The sequence below is a fragment of the Pseudorasbora parva genome, chromosome 21 (genome assembly GCF_024679245.1).
Source record: "Pseudorasbora parva isolate DD20220531a chromosome 21, ASM2467924v1, whole genome shotgun sequence".
Lineage (NCBI taxonomy): Eukaryota > Metazoa > Chordata > Actinopteri > Cypriniformes > Gobionidae > Pseudorasbora > Pseudorasbora parva.
The window spans coordinates 39,509,751-39,526,195 of NC_090192.1; the positions used below are offsets into that span (position 1 = coordinate 39,509,751).

A 16,445-nucleotide genomic window follows, 5' to 3' on the forward strand; every position below is an offset into this window, starting at 1 on the left:
CTTTAGAAGAGAAGTGAATCAAACGGACGCTGTGATTGGTCAGGTGCACACGCTTCAGAGTTAATCGCTAACTCTGGGTTAAACCTGAGTTAACAGAGAAATGTAATACCGCGCTTTGAGAAACGGTTGATCTTGATCTAAGCCAGGTTGGATTTATCTGGTTTTGTCAACTCTAAACCTGCTCTGAAACTCAGAGTTTGTTCCGCCAGCTTCATGCAGCAGGCCTCAGGTCTTCACCTCACAGCCGGTGGGAAAGAATCGGGATAGGACATATTTTCAAAAATCTGTTTAGTTTGTTTGATTGAAGCCATTTCATGTAATAACTTATTTGAAAAATATATTTCATGGTTAGAACATATTGCATAGCATAGAGGGTTAACTTGATGTACTAAAATAACTAAAACTGAAATAAAAATGTATAAAAACTGTACTAATTATTAAAAACATATTTTTTAAAGACTAACTAAAGCTGAAATAAAAACAAACACAACAAAAATATTAAAAATGATTTAAAAGCTTTTTTTCCCACTTTATTTATTTAAATAAGGGATAATGTCCACCCAGCCGGTTGTTATCTCAGAATAAACCCCTCCAGAGTGATCAGGACCCCGAGGCGAAGCGGAGAATCACTCTGAAGGGGTTTATTCTGCGATAACAACCGGCTGGGTGGACATTATCCCGCTTATTACACGGCTACTAGTCTCAAATAAATTAGACACAATATATTGTCTTGAGATTAAATATTTTATTAGCTCTTCCGCAAAGCTTCCGCGAAGAAAAACAGTTCCAAACTGCTTTAAGCCTTTATCTATTGCTCCTAAATGTTGAGAATGAATGCTGAAAGGGTTAGTTCACCCAAAAATGAACCCAAGCCTATGATTTACTCACCCTCAGGTCATTATAGGTGTTTATGACATTCTTCTGTCAGACAAATACAATCAGAGTTATATTTAAAAAGTCCAGGCTAACGTTAATCCCAGCAGTAGTTGGAGCTGTTTCTGAAGTCCATTAAATGCAGCTGTCCGTCAAATAACGTGCTCCACACGACTCCGATGGGTTAATAGAGCCTTCTGATTCCAATCGATGCGTTTGTGTCGGAAAAATATCCATATTAAAAACTTTATAAAGGAAACCTGCCTTGAAGTCTTCAATTGTAACCCACGGCTGTTTAAGCCACAAGATGGCGCCAGCGTTAAGCACAGAAGTAGAACCGGTCAAGATAACTCGTAGTACCCGTATGAGCGGGTGTTGTCTGGAAATAACATACCGCTGGAATGCGCGATTGACCAATCAGAATCAAGTATTTCACAGAGCCATGTAATAATTAAGGATAACGATATTACAACTCTTCCTTTAAAATATTGATACAGAATTATTGAATTCTGAAAATTTTATTGAAAAAATGTATACCACAAATACATTGTACATTTACACAGTTTTTTCAGTAGCAGAATCAATATTTGGCACTATAAACATTTGAATACAAAACTTCATATTTATTTGGTCAAACTTCAATTATTCCAGTGCATATGCTCACTCGAGCAACATGAATGATTATGAATGTAGCGTTCGGGTCAGATTTTGAATGCTAATGTGAGGCCGTCGCCCACCGTGAGCATGCTCAGATTGATCCGGATGTCCCGATGGAGCTTCTTATTCAGCGCGTCGATGCTGATGGAGTCGACGTCGCCCTCTTCTGGGTTCACCACTCTACCGCTCCACAGGACCTGAAGGAGAACAGTGTCATTCAGACAGTTCAACCAAAGATTATACACCACTGAGCAAAAGTTGTTTTTCTATTAAAGAAATCAATACTTTATTCCGCAAGGGCGCATTAAAATTATCAAAAGGGACGAAGACATTTATAATATTATAAAATATTTATATTTCAAAATAAAAGCTGTTCTTTTAATTTTTTTAAACGTTTGATGGTTTCCAATATGAAGCAGTACAACTGTTTTCAACATTCATAATCATAAATGTGTGTTGATCATCAGATCCTCATCTGAGAATGATTAGTGAAGGATCATGTGACACTGAAGACTGGAGGAATGATGATAAATTCAGCTTTGATCACAGGAATAAATCACACTTTACTATATATTCACACAGAGAACTGATGATTTACACTGGAGGAATATTACACTATTTTAGTACAGCAGCCTATTATACGACATAATTGAACAAAACATCTTTATCTTCTAATAATCATAATCTTCTATGGAACAAAATCAAAGGGGTTTGGACTTTGGAGTCACATGAAAATGAGGAAATTGATTTTGTCTGAAAGGTGCCCTAGAATGAAAAATTGAATTAACCTTGCCATAGTGAAATAATAAAAGTTTAGTACTGTGAGTCTCAAACACCATTGCCTCCTACTTCTGATGTAAATCTCGTAAATCAAAAACTCCACAGAAAAAAAAGTGCTTCTCAACAAACCCAACCATGACGTAAGTGTTGGGGATCATTTATATACACGCCCCCAACATTTGCATCTGTCCAACAAGCTGAATCTACTGATGGTAAACAAGACACTCGAAGATAGCAAAAACGGCTCTCATGACACATAGTTGAGGTTTATTATAATCGGATCCCACAACAAATCGTTCGTTTGTTCGGCCCATTTCAAGCAAGCTTCACTCAGCGTCTTAAACTGAAGAAAGGGGCGATTACAACTGTATTCCTGAAAGCAGTAAGTAGTGATTTATCCACTTATTGACTAGCTGTTTAAACAATTTCTGATTAAATTGAAAGTTTCTTCGAGAGACCGCATTGTCTAGATGACGCAAGATGCTAGTACAGTAACAACAGGAAACACCAAGTACCATACAAAACTAAATAGTGTGTCTAATGACAAAGGTTAATATTATTTTGTATTACAAAATACAACCGTAGATACTTTGCTTACAGATCGTTCACGCGATCCTTCTAGCAAACGTCACCTTCTCCACCATATAAGTTAAATCGATAGTCAATGGAGATTGATTTTATTGGTGTTTTCAGATCGTCCGTGCGCGAGAGAGAGAGCGTGCATATGGTTGCCAGATTGGACATGTTTAGGTAAAAACCGGATAGTATATGGGTTTCTTTTCACAGAAAAGCTCTGTTTGGGGGATTTAATACCTGAAATCTGGCAACCGCACAAACGTGAGCTCTCTCTCGCGCGCAGATGATCTAAAGACACCAATAAACAAGTAAGCTGCATTTTATCAATCTCCATTTGAGATGTTTTGCCTAGTTTCATTTAGTCGGTCTGTGTTTTTGTCAGGACTCATGAGCTGCTGTGAGCTGCTGAAATAACCAATCAGAGCAGAGCTCAGCATTAATATTCATGACCCTTCCAAATAAGGCAAAAACAGAGCATTACATCCTAGGGACAATTTATAGGGTTGTAAATGGACCTGGAAAACTCTATCTGGACAATTTTTGCCCTTAAATAAGCCACATACCCTCTCTGTAGATATCAGAGAACAATTTAACATATTGTTTCAAATCATTCTAGGGCACCTTGAAATATTCCTTGCGATCAGTTGTAGGTCAGCTTTAATGGAGGAAGTCTCAGGAGCTGTGGTATGAACACACATGATCACTCACATTATCTATGGCGATTATTCCTCCTTTCCTGACCAGCTGCAGGGATTTCTCATAGTAGTTGTCGTAGTTGACTTTGTCGGCGTCAATGAAGACGAAATCAAACGTCTCCGCTTCACCGGCAGCCAAAAGCTCGTCTGACAGCAAACAAACCTCATTAGAGCATGTTCATCAATACATCCTCAACATATGCCATATTTAATATCATTAGTTATAGATTACTAATAAAACCTGTTCACCGCGAATCTCACAACATATGAGACCCAGAGTTTGCACTTTCCCATGTAAATTCTTCAGATTGCGTTATTATTTTCCATTATGAGGATAAAGTGTGTGCAATTATGATGCATGTCAAAAAAAAAAAAGAGTTACTATAGTTAACTATAACTATTAAAACTTTCAGTACTTAAAAATTATTAAAGCTTGTTTCTGCCACTGAATAAAACAATTTTAAAATCTCAATTTTAACTTTTTCGTTCTCACAGCAGGATATAAACTCTCAATTGTGAGAAGAACAGTCAGAATTGACTACTAAAATAAAATAAAAAGTTGCCAAAGCATTCATTTTAATTTAGTTAAAACTGGAATAAAAATGTATGTTTAAAAATAATAACAAAATTACTAAAGTTAACTCAAATTAAAATAGTAAATACAAATTCTAAATATTCGTAAAAACTAAATCAATGATTGTACTGTACATTCACCGTTTGTTTGTTTGCTGTTCATCAAAAACAATGTGTTTGAATATGTACTCTAAAGGTTATTTGGATATGAATAATTTCACAATGCTTGAATAAATCCAGATCTTACCAAGAGTTTGCACAGCTGGCTTCAGACGCACATCGATTTTGTGCTCAACACAACCCTGAGAAGATTTCAGAACAGGAGACAAAGATTATTAGATACATTATTATAATGGAAATTAATGTAATCGAGCCTGATTGATCAAAACGTTGAGTCTGATCACACATACATGAATCCAGAGATCCAAGAAAATTCATAATAAATTAGTTTATTCATAAAACAGTCCATTAACAAACATCCAAAGCCAATTATATACATATTAATTTTAGTGACCATGTGTTAGAGCAAACTGGGTTAAATATGGTTACCTATTAACTGTGTTAAAAGTCTCTTACGTTTAAATATTAACCCACATAAAGGTTTATGGTCTCTGATAAGGACAGATGATCTTTATTAACATGATGCAATCCAATATTAAACAATTTATGCAGACACTTCCTGCTCGAAAAGGCTTGAAAATTTCATTACAGCAAATGTGAACTTTATATTAAAGGGTTTTATTATATTGCAAATGGCTTTTAATATTAATCAATTAATAAGGAACCATTATTATTATTTATTCACAATTTCAACATATAATTGTGATGTTTGGATTCATGAGCAGGTGTATTGTCACTAAAACACCTCAGTATTTTGTACAATTACACACGCAATTTATGTTAAAATAATCCGATTATTTACAACATGAAAGCTGTTTTTGGACTTGTCGTGTTTAAATCCTGAGGTATTTACAAAACTTACTATTATTATTTGTTTTTCTATTCAATAATACAATATATTTTTTACTGTATATACATATTTGTAGTTTTTTAAATGCCTTATTTTTGCTTTTCATAAACAAGGAACCATTATTATTATTTATTCACAATTTCAACATAAAACTGATGTTTGCATTCATAAGCAGGTGTATTTTCACTAACACACCTCCGTTTCTTGCTTGGAGATTTTCTTTTTCAATTCCATACTCAATTATTTTTACTATTAATACTTAACTACTTGCAATTTCAACATAGAATTGTATTGTACATACACCCATATGAGTGTAAAAAGTAATAAATAAAACTAAATAAATAAAGATAACCATACAAACGGATATCACTCGTTCCCTTATAACTTTTTACATTAAGAAAACAATGATTTTTATTACCTAGAATAGTGCTTTATTAGTATAGTGTGTTTGCAGAGCTGGACACTAAGTATATTTACTCGAGTACTGTACTTAAGTTCACTCTTTGAGTATCTGTACTTTACTGGAGTATTATTTTTTCTGTAAACTTATGACTTTAACTTCACTATATCTGAAAGACAAATATCGTCCTTTTTACTCCACTACATTTCCATCAAGGTCCTCGAAGTCGAAAGTCGTTTCTGTCGCAGCTCTGAAAGTCAGTGGATGATTTATTTCTTCTTTTAAAGGTGTTTGGGTTTTTGCAGAAAGCCTTTCAGGAATCACTCTTGTAGAGTCTCGTGAAGTTCAATGATTTCACAGCATTTATTAAACACTGATTTATAGTTTAGAGCAAAATGGAAGAAGACGGATGTCCAAATGCTCATTTTGTGGAGTATTCACATAAAGTTGATTCTGTCTTCAGTGAAGGTGAACAGTGTGAGAATATCAGATGTGTATCAGTGTATTGGATCCGTGCATTCGGCCTTAAAGTGACAGCAGCTTTGTAACTTTTCTATGTCATATGCTAGTGTGTCAGATGGAGCGTCACTGACTGGCTTAAACCATGACGGCATAATGTGCATTTATACAACTATAATACAATAATGTGTTGACATAAAAAAGGAAATGTACTTTTGATACTAAAGTACTTTTACTTGAGTAAAAATCTGTTTTTACAACTTTCACTTGTAAAGGAGTAATATTTGACCAGTAGTACTTTTACTCAAGTAATGAAGTTGTGTACTGTCCTCCTCTGTGAGTTTGTAATGTTGTCTTGTAGTTTATGAACAGTACAGTGGACTAATAATGAAGATCTGTGATAGTCAATAGTTTCAGGGAAAAAGGAAAGGTAAAGTTGCTTCATGTCCAGCACGAGCGAGCATTAACTGACCAGTTTCCAGAAGGGTCTGCCGATGTTGATGAACTCCTCGTTGACGTCGCATGCGATCAGTTTGCCGTCTTCAGGCAGGGCGAGAGCGATGCTCATGGCGTTATAGCCCGTATACACACCTGAACACACACACACACATTGAGTTAGGCACACGGCCAGTGTTTGCACCAGTGGTCAGTGTTCAGTCACATACCGATCTCAATGGCTTTCTCCACTTTGATTAATCTGGCTAAATTTGCCATGAGCTGAGCCTGTTCGCAGGCCACCATGATCCCGTTCATCTCGTGCTCCAAGGTTTTCTAGAGACAAATACATCTTCAGTTAACCACAAAACAATTCAAAGGTATATTCCCATTTTGGGCATTGCAGATTATTATTAAAGACACCAATCAGACATAAAATTATGACCACTGACAGGTGAAGTGAATAACACTGATGATCTCTTCATCACGGCTCCTGTTAGTGGGTGGGATATATTAGGCAGCAAGTGAACATTTTGTCCTCAGAGTTGATGTGTTAGAAGCAGGAGAAATGGGCAAGCTTAAGGATTTGAGCGAGTTTGGCCAGATTGTGACGGCTAGACGACTGGGTCAGAGCATCTCCAAAACTGCAGCTCTTGTGGGCTGTTCCCGGTCTGCAGTGGTCAGTATCTATCAAAAGTGCTCCAAGGAAGGAACAGTGGAGAACCGGCCACAGGGTCATGGGCGGCCAAGGCTCATTGATGCACGTGGGGAGCGAAGGCTGGCCCGTGTGGTCCGATCAAACAGACGAGCAACTGGAGCTCAAACTGCTCCAGAAGTTAATGCTGGTTCTGATAGAAAGCTGTCAGAATACACAGAGCAGCTCAGTTTGTTGTGTATGGAGCGGCATAGCCGCTGACCAGTCAGGGTGCCCATGCTGACCCCTGACCCCGCCGAAAGCACCAACAGTGGCACGTGAGCATCAGAACTGGACCACAGAGCAATGGAAGAAGGTGGTCTGGTCTGAGGAATCACGTTTTCTTTTACATCACGTGGATGGCCGGGTGTGTGTGTGCATGGCTTACCTGGGGAACACATGGCCCCAGGATGCACTATGGGAAGAAGGCGAGCCGGCGGAGGCAGTGTGATGCTTTGGGCAATGTTCTGCTGGGAAACCTTGGGTCCTCCATCCATGTGGATGTTACTTTGACACGCTCCACCTACCTAAGCATTGCTTAGACCATGTTCAGCCTTTCATGGAAACGGTATTCTGGTGGCTGTGGCTCTTCCAGCAGGATAATGCTCCTGACACAAAGCACAGATGCTTCAGGAATGGTTTGAGGAGCACAACAACCAGTTTGAGGCGTTGGCTCGGCCTCCAAATGCCCCAGATCTCAATCCAATCGGGCATCTGTGGGATGTGCTGAACAAACAAGTCCGATCCATGAAGGCCCCACCTCACAACTTACAGGACTTAAAGGATCTGCTGCTAAAATCTTGGTGCCAGATACAACAGCATACCTTCAGGGGTCAAGTGGAGTTCATGCCTCGACAGGTCCACAAAAGGGGGACCAACACAAAATGAGTCATAATGTTATGTCTGATTGGTGTATATAAGTATTGATAACTTTAAATGTTATCCTTAAATGTATAAATGCAGTTTTATCCATATTCATTGTCTAAGCACATCAGTGTGTCTTCAGGGTGAGACGGACGTCATAATGATCATCGTTACCTGCCGGAGTTTCTTCAGGGCCGGATGTTCCCGCAGGGAATGGTTCAGCAGGTACTGCATCACGGGATCGTCTTTCTTACCCACGTGGCTTTTACCCGACGTCATTCTGAAGAATTTAGATCTGCGTTTGCCTTTAGAAAAAATAAATCAGAGATAGAAACGTTTGGATATACTGTGCGTTATTTACACTAGTGTACATTTCATAAGACAACGCCTTATTTTTCCATGTGGGATTTCTTGACATTTATTTTACAATTATTATTTTTTTATTATTCACAATTTAAACATAAAATTGAGATGTTTGCATCACAAACATTTTTGTTTTCTCTAAAACACCTTTTCAATTCAAAGTGCAATGTTTTACTAACTTTTTGCAATTTCAACATGAGATTGTGATTGGTAAGCAGGTGTATTTTCACTGAAACATCTCAGTATTTGTGCAATTACACATGAAATGTTTTTTTTTTTTTTTATGTTTACAACTTTAACTCATAATGAAATCAATGAAATTTTTATAAACCAGCATTTTATTTTCATTTATTATTATTATTTGGGCTCCAACTTTTTTTTTTATTATTATTTGAAAGGTAAAAATACAATACATTTTTATTGTATATAATTATAATGTTATACTTTGTTATTTTCTGTATGCAATTTACTGTTGGTGGGAAGTCTTAAAAATATAGTTTTACAGAATTGTTTTCCTTTTGTTGCAAAAAATGTGGAAAAATTCAACACATGATATTTATTTTTCACAGGCACAGCTGAAAATGTAAAATCATTTCAATTAACTGAGGGTTTCATTTTGTTTATAAATTAAATGGGCGCTGCACCTTTAATTGCAGCTAGTTGAATTAATTTTCATTGAAACTATATATATATATATATAGCCTAGGATTAGAGTCGAAGTCAACATATGATATTTATTTTGCACAGCTGAGCATGCTAAGTCGTCTCCATGAACTCATTGGTTCGTTTCGTTTATTTAAATTAATTGGGCGCTGCGCCTTTAATAGCGGCTTGTTGAATCAAACTAAACGAACTTCCGGACACTTACACAGAATTGATTTCTGCTGTATTTCTATGGTTTACTTTCCCACTTACCTACATAATATCCCGCTATAAAAACCACTCCCAGCGTCACTGAGCCTATAAGCGCTTCTCTGGATAAGTTATGAGATGACATTATTATTAAAACAGCTCTCCAACTGGTGATCTTTACATCTGACTGAGCCTGAGGTGAGCGTGCGCGTGGGTCGCACATGAACTCAGTTACCGTAAAACACAGTATATGCGCTCTCCTGAACGGGCCTACTTTACGAGTAATGGGATTGTTCTCGCAAAATTAGGAAAAGTTTAGAATGGAATATGATTTTTGAAATTGTTTCCGATCTGATGCCCTAATAATATGAGTAAGTTATGTAAAGAGGTGTTTGCAGATGCATTTAACTTAATGTCTTAAAGGGTTAGTTCATCCAAAAATGAATTTGATGTCATTAATGACTCACCCTAATGTCGTTCCACACATGATGTCTATGGTTCCACACCCGTAAGACCTCTGTTCTTCTCTTCCATGTTCCTCCAAAAAGATTCAAACGGTTAATGAATCAGTGAATCGATTAATGCTTCGGGTCACCAATGTCACGTGATTTCAGCAGTTTGACCCGATCCGAACTGCCATATCCGATGTGACATTGGTGATTAGATTCACTGATTAATTAACCGTTTGAATCTTTTTGGAGGGACACGGAAGAGAAGACAATGCTGAATGAATTCATAGTTTTTGATATTTTTGGACCAAACTGTATTTTGGATGCTTCAAGAGATTCTAATTAACCCACTGATGTCACATATGGACTACTTTGAGGATGTTTTTTATTCCCTTTCTGGATGTGGACAGTAAAGTGGGCATAGACTGCATATGGGTGAGTCATTAATGACATCATTTTCATTTTTGGGTGAACTAACCCTTTAAGGATCATGTGACACTGATGCTGAAAGCTTTAATCACAGAAATAAAATACATTTACTTTATATATTCACATAGAGAACAGTTATTTTAATTTATAATAATATTTCACAATTTCTACTGTATTTTGATCAAATAAATGTCGTCTTGGTGAGCAGAAGAGATGATTCAATAGTTTCACCCAAGGCCAGAATAATTTTACATTTTATTATTTTTTGCGATCTGATGCCCTAATAACATGAGTTGGCCTACGTTAGGCAAAGAGGGTTTTGCAGATGCATTTAAAACTTAATGGACAAACGTATCGTTGCAAAAGTTCACAATGCTGTTGCAGATGAAATATAGGCTATTTTTTTCATGTGTGTAGCCTAATCGAAACCTGCTGGTCTATAGCGAAATGGGCTGTGAGCAATATTAGCCTTAATTCTAATTTCAAATTCTTTTTAAGCCGGATAATGTGCGAATTTGGGCACAGCCAATGCCTTTTGTATCTACATTAAACCCCCAAAACTCATTTAACTCAGTTTAACACATTTCTGTGTCATGTAAGTAAGCTACTGTTTTCTAGTTGCGCTTAAACTCGGAGAATTACGACACGAGCGCCATCCAGATCACATGACGGCTCATGATCATCACATGGATAATATCGATATTATTTGTTATAGCCTATTATTTAAAGCGTTTAATGTATTTACAGCTGTAATATGTAAGAACATGTTATTGTAATTTACTGTCTCTCTCCCTCCCAGAATTACCTTTTAAATGCGTCTTTTTCCCTAATCAGTCTCCGACGCTTAGTTATAATAAGTAGCCTAGGCTAACTACTATATCAGCTATATCACGATAGTTAAACAAGTAGGCTAATAATGCAGTGCTGATGCGCTTTTGACGGGTCATAAATCTCGTTAAATATGCTTTACAAAATCGTATGCATTTATAAAATTGGCGAAATGTATTCAACACATGCATGAGTGCATTAAAGAAACCTCGCGAGCGTTATCAGTGATTATTATTGACAGTATTTAGATATGAACGGCTGTAACTCACTGTAAATCAGTATGGTGTGGTTTCTTCTCTGCTGGTGCCGATGGTCTTTTGTTTCTTCTGTAAAATGGCTCCAGTTTTGGGGGGTGGAGATTGTCCGCTTCATTAACACACATTATGAATATTAAACATGACACAATCCCTTTGTTTGAGAGCAATGCTTTGGTAAATGACTAGTACAATCAATGATCAATCATTTGATTCAATTCTTGCTCGTTTGAATAGCCAGTCGTAGAAAACGTGTTTAAAATAAATCGCAAAACACTTGGATGGATTTCTCCTAAATAAGGCCATTAAACTTGTGCATGTTTATAAAGTTTTAATGCATTAGTCATTGCAACCATGAAGATGTAATTTATTATCCAGAATAATTCATATAATCTCAAAATAATGAGAATAAAAGTTAAATTTGACACATTTGAAATTGATATGCCGGTAATTGCTGTAATAATTTCAATGTGTCATAATTTCATTTTAGAACGTAAATTATTACTTTTTAAGTGGTCATTTTGACTTTTTATGTCATTATTTTAACTCATCATCATAATTTTGTTTGTCATGTGACACTGAAGACTGGAGTAATGATGATAAATTCAGTTTTGATCACAGGAATAAATCACACTTTACTATATATTCACATAGAGAACTGATGATACACTGGAATAATATTTCACAATTTTTTAATGGGTTTTTGATCAAATAACTGCAGCCTCTGTGAACCGAATAAACTTATCTAAAGCCAGAATAATTAATTATGCCATAAAAATCTAAATAATGAGGATAAAAGTCAAAATTATGGCACACTAGTCGAAATTGACGTAATAATTTCAATTTATGTCATAATCTAGATTTTTCGTGATTGACTCGAGTCAAAAAAGCTGTGATTTCTCTTAATGAAATCTTAGTCATAAAGATATTAGATGAGATTTGGGTTATATAACAGGCTCAGATCCAAACTAAAGGCCACATTTAATCAAATTCTTCAGGATAGCATGTTTATTTGCTGTCAGGATCTTTAGTCAGTTTAGTCAATAAGTGCTTCTTATGACTGATAAGAGTAATTTAAAGAAATATGATGAACTTGTGCAGAATGATTTGGCTGTAGTTCGTGAAGTCCATCAGCAGGTGGCGCTGTACTCCAACACAAGTGTCTGAAATGCTTTCTACAGGTCATGATGACTTGCAGGAGCTTCAGTGTTTTTTTCCTGCATTGCTGCTGTTTTGTGATCATGACCTTTTTCTTGCAGATGTCTTGCATAAGCAAAGCGTAAAACATAATCTCACCTCATATTTTAACACTTTTCTTTTGCTGATAGGCACTAATCTTTATATCTAGTTATACATATTTAGTGTACAGTACTGTCGAAAAGTTTAGGGTCAGTAGTTTTTTCATTTGAAAGGAATTAAGGCTTTTATTCAGCAAATCCTCATCTGAGAGTGATTAGTGAAGGATCATGTGACACTGAAGACTGGAGTAATGATGATAAATTCAGCTTTGATCACAGGAATAAATCACACTTTACTATATATTCACAGAGAGAACTGATGATCTACACTGGAGGAATATTACACTATTTTACTGTACTTTTTTCCGCCTTGGTGAGCTGAAGAGAGGCTTCAGTTGTTTTATCCAAGTGAAAAATAATAAGAATAAAGGTCACTATGACAGTTAAAGATAAAGTCGAGATTATGACAAGTTATAATTAGTGTAACTTTAATTTGTCAATTTTCCTTTTATATCATAGTGACTCAAGTCATAATTTCAATTTAGTTTTTTTTTTTTTTTTAATTTTTACTTTTTAAGTGATTATTCCAACTTTGTATTCCAGAATTTTGAGATTTTATGTCATAATTTCAAATTAGTATATCATTTTTTGTTTTGTTTTAGTATGTCGTAATTTTCAATATCTCAAGTCTGATCATGTGACACTGAAGACTGGAGTAATGATGATAAATTCAGCTTTTATCACAACAATAAATGACACTATATATATTCACATAGAAAACAGATGATTTACATTATAATAATATTTTAACATTTTTACTGTATTTTTAATCAAATAAATGTAGCTTTAGTGGGCAGAAAAGACTTTTATCTAAGGCCAGAATATTTAATATGACATAAAATTTAAAATATTATAAAATCATTTTGTTTTTCGTCATATTTTATGATTCTGGCCTCAGATAAAAGTCTCTTCTGCTCATGAAAGCTACATTTATTTGATAAGCATGACAAATATGTGTCATAATTTAGATTTTTATAATTGTGACTCGTCATAATTTCAACTTAGTATGTCAACTTTTACTTTTTAAGTGATTATTTCGACTTGGTATTCCAAAATTTTAACTTTGTCATAATTACAATTTATCCTCATTTTGTTTTAGTATGTCATAATGTTTTGTCTTAAGTCTGAAGGGTCATGTGACACTGAAGACTGGAGTAATGATGATAAATTCAGCTTTGATCACAGGAATAAATCACACTTTACTATATATTCACATAGAGAACTGATGATTTACACTGGAGGAATATTACACTATTTTACTGTATTTTTGTTTAAATGGATGCAGCTACGGTGAGCTAGTTTGATATCATTGGTTGTGCAGATCTTGTATCATATGTTTCTGCTGCAGTGATGATGATCCTGTCAGTCAATCTCCATGAAAACGGCTCCGTAACCTGCCAGGAAACTCACATCTGAAGATCGTGAGGAAGATCCTGTGATCGGTTACATCTCGGGCTCCTCTTAAAGAGCATGACGGCAGTAATGCCTGATGGCGCTGCAGTTTAACGCTTGAACATTTTTATGGACTTTTCCTCTGGATTGACTTCAGAGACGCACGTCCGAGTGACTTATGGGCTGAAAGCGAGCCCAAAGCCTGAAAGCCCAGCTGGCATCCATCAGCCCAATGAAACCGATAATTGGGCAACATTTTGAAGGCTGGTATTTGTAATTGAGTCGCTGAGTTCAGGCTGTATAAAGGCCGCATTGAGCCGAGGCGTCGAGTGCTTTCTGCATGTGTGCAACTCAACGGCCAAATCATCAAAGCCTTGCTCTGATCTCAGATCAGCCAGATCGCTCAGAGCGTCCGTCACATCGGGGGAAACCATAATTATGAGAGGAAAAGTTGAAATTGTGGCATGCTATGTCAAAAAGATGAGGAAAAAATTTATATTGTGTAAAAAAAAAAAAGTAAATATTGTGACAAAAGTCAAAAGTAAGTTATAAGGATAAGAAGTCAAAATTATGATCTACTAAGTCCAGGGGTTTTCAAACTTTATGACGATAAGGACCCCAAATATGATGAACGTTTATGAGGGACCCCCTTCCTAAAATCCTTCTATGAAAAAAAAACATTTGAACTGTTAGATAAATAGTAAGTGTGACATTTATAATTACAACATATTGTTTCCCAACTTAAATTGGCTATTCTTAATATTGGATGTATAAACCTGAAAAACATTTTCAATTAAAAATTATTTGTATAAGCAAATTTCACAGTAAATGTATGTAAGCAGTTTACGCTCGTACAACCGCAGTGAGCGAGATATAGGGGCTACACTCTAAAAAAATCTGGGTAAAAACAACCCAGTGTTGGGTCAAATATGGACTAACCCAGCGATTGGGTTGTCTTAAGCAAATATTAAACCCAACCACAGGGTTAAAACAACCCAATCGCTGGGTTAAATCAACCCAATTGCTGGGTTATTCCATATTTGACCCAGCATTGGGTTTAAACCAGGGGTTTTCAAACTTTATGATGCCAAGGACCCCCAATTATGATAAACCTTTATGAGGGACCCCCTTCCTAAAAATCTATCTCTACATTTTTCTTTATGAAAAAAAAGGAAGTCATAGAAAGTGTGACATTATAAATACAGCATATTGTTTCCAAACTTAAACGGGCTATATTAAATGTTGGATGTATAAACCTGAAGAACATTTTCAATTAAAAATTATTTGTGTCAAATCTTTTACAATAAATGCATGTAAACAAGCTTTCATACTACGTTAGGAATTCTGCCTTACAGCCCCAGTGAGGGAGATAAAGGGAGAAAAACTCACTATAAAAGGTACAAGACAAACATATACAATTCTGGAAAGTATGTATATGGCAAGAAAGGAGAGAAATGTTTAGAAAATAAAAGCATTTTTCCTTTGTCTTTTTATTCCCTGAAATTTTCTGGGGACCCCTTAGAAGCTTCTGGAGGACCCCTAGGGGTCCCCGGACCCCAGTTTGAAAACCCCTGGTTTAAACAACCCAGCATTTTTTAGAGTGTATAGTGAGAAAAACTCACTAGAACGATGCAAAGCAAACGTGTTCAGTTCTGGAAAGTATGTATACAACAAGAAATGAGGGAAACATTTAGAGTAGACTTTATCCATTATTGCTCTGTCTTTTTATTCTCTGAACTTTTCTGGCGACCACTTCTGGAGGACCCCTGGGGGACCCCGGAGCCCAGTTTGAAACCCCTGACTTAGTCGAAATGTATTACCGTCGTAATTGTAACCTAAAAGGTCAAAATTGATAACATAATTGGCATACTATTGACAAACTATTTTTTTCATAATTTCAATTTAGTATGTCATAATTCTGTCTTGGTGAGTAATTATTTTGACTTTTTATCTCATAATTATGATTTGTCATCATTGTGACTTTTTGTCATATTTTCAATTTAGCATCATAATTATGACTTATGCTATAACTTCGATTTAGTATGTCATTTTTTTGACTTATCTCATAATTTTGACTATTTTGTCATCATTTTAATTAAGTGATAAGTATTTATAAGTGTCATCATTATGATTTATGCTATAACTTCGATTTAGTATGACATAATTTTGACTTTTTATCTCATAATTATGACTTTAGTCAGTTTCAACTCAGTAAGTCATCATTTCAACTTGTGTATCTTATAATTTTGATTTGTCATAATTTCAAATTAGTATGACATAATTTTGACTTTTTATCTCATAATTATAACTTAAGTTAATTTCAACTCAGTATGTCATAATTTTGATTAAATATGCCATAAATTTTACTTTTTTTGTCATATTCAAATTAGTATGACATAATTTTGAGACAATTTTTTTCATAATTTCAATCATTTTGACATTTTGGTAATAATAATTTGGGGTTATTTTTGGTATTTAAATACTATTTTATTTCAGTTAGTCTTCATCTGAATCTGATATTGATTATTTTCTAATATTTATTATTTCACCTTTACTATACATTTTATTTTTTCTAGTTAATTAGTGAAATTGCTGGAGTTTTGG

General features: G+C 35.4%; 1 protein-coding gene and 1 long non-coding RNA gene across 3 annotated transcripts in view; one reads left to right on the plus strand and one right to left on the minus strand.

The window, feature by feature from the left end:
- The window catches only part of LOC137056424 (uncharacterized), a 161,362-nt gene that overhangs the window by 11,411 nt on the left and 133,506 nt on the right, over positions 1 to 16,445 (plus strand). The gene's annotated exons all lie outside the window — the stretch shown is intronic.
- LOC137056422 (catechol O-methyltransferase domain-containing protein 1-like) lies at positions 1,349 to 11,318 on the minus strand. Of its 2 annotated transcripts, none has more exons than XM_067430515.1 (7): positions 11,167 to 11,318; positions 8,151 to 8,281; positions 6,649 to 6,754; positions 6,456 to 6,574; positions 4,402 to 4,456; positions 3,595 to 3,728; positions 1,349 to 1,727 (listed from the first exon to the last, which is right to left on the minus strand). In XM_067430515.1, exons 1-7 carry the CDS (start codon positions 11,267 to 11,269, stop codon positions 1,575 to 1,577), a joined length of 801 nt encoding a protein of 266 aa, XP_067286616.1. In that variant the 5' UTR covers positions 11,270 to 11,318; the 3' UTR covers positions 1,349 to 1,574. The 2 variants fall into 2 exon arrangements, with proteins under 2 accessions (XP_067286616.1, XP_067286615.1); XM_067430514.1 differs by lacking the exon at positions 11,167 to 11,318 and adding an exon at positions 9,255 to 9,413.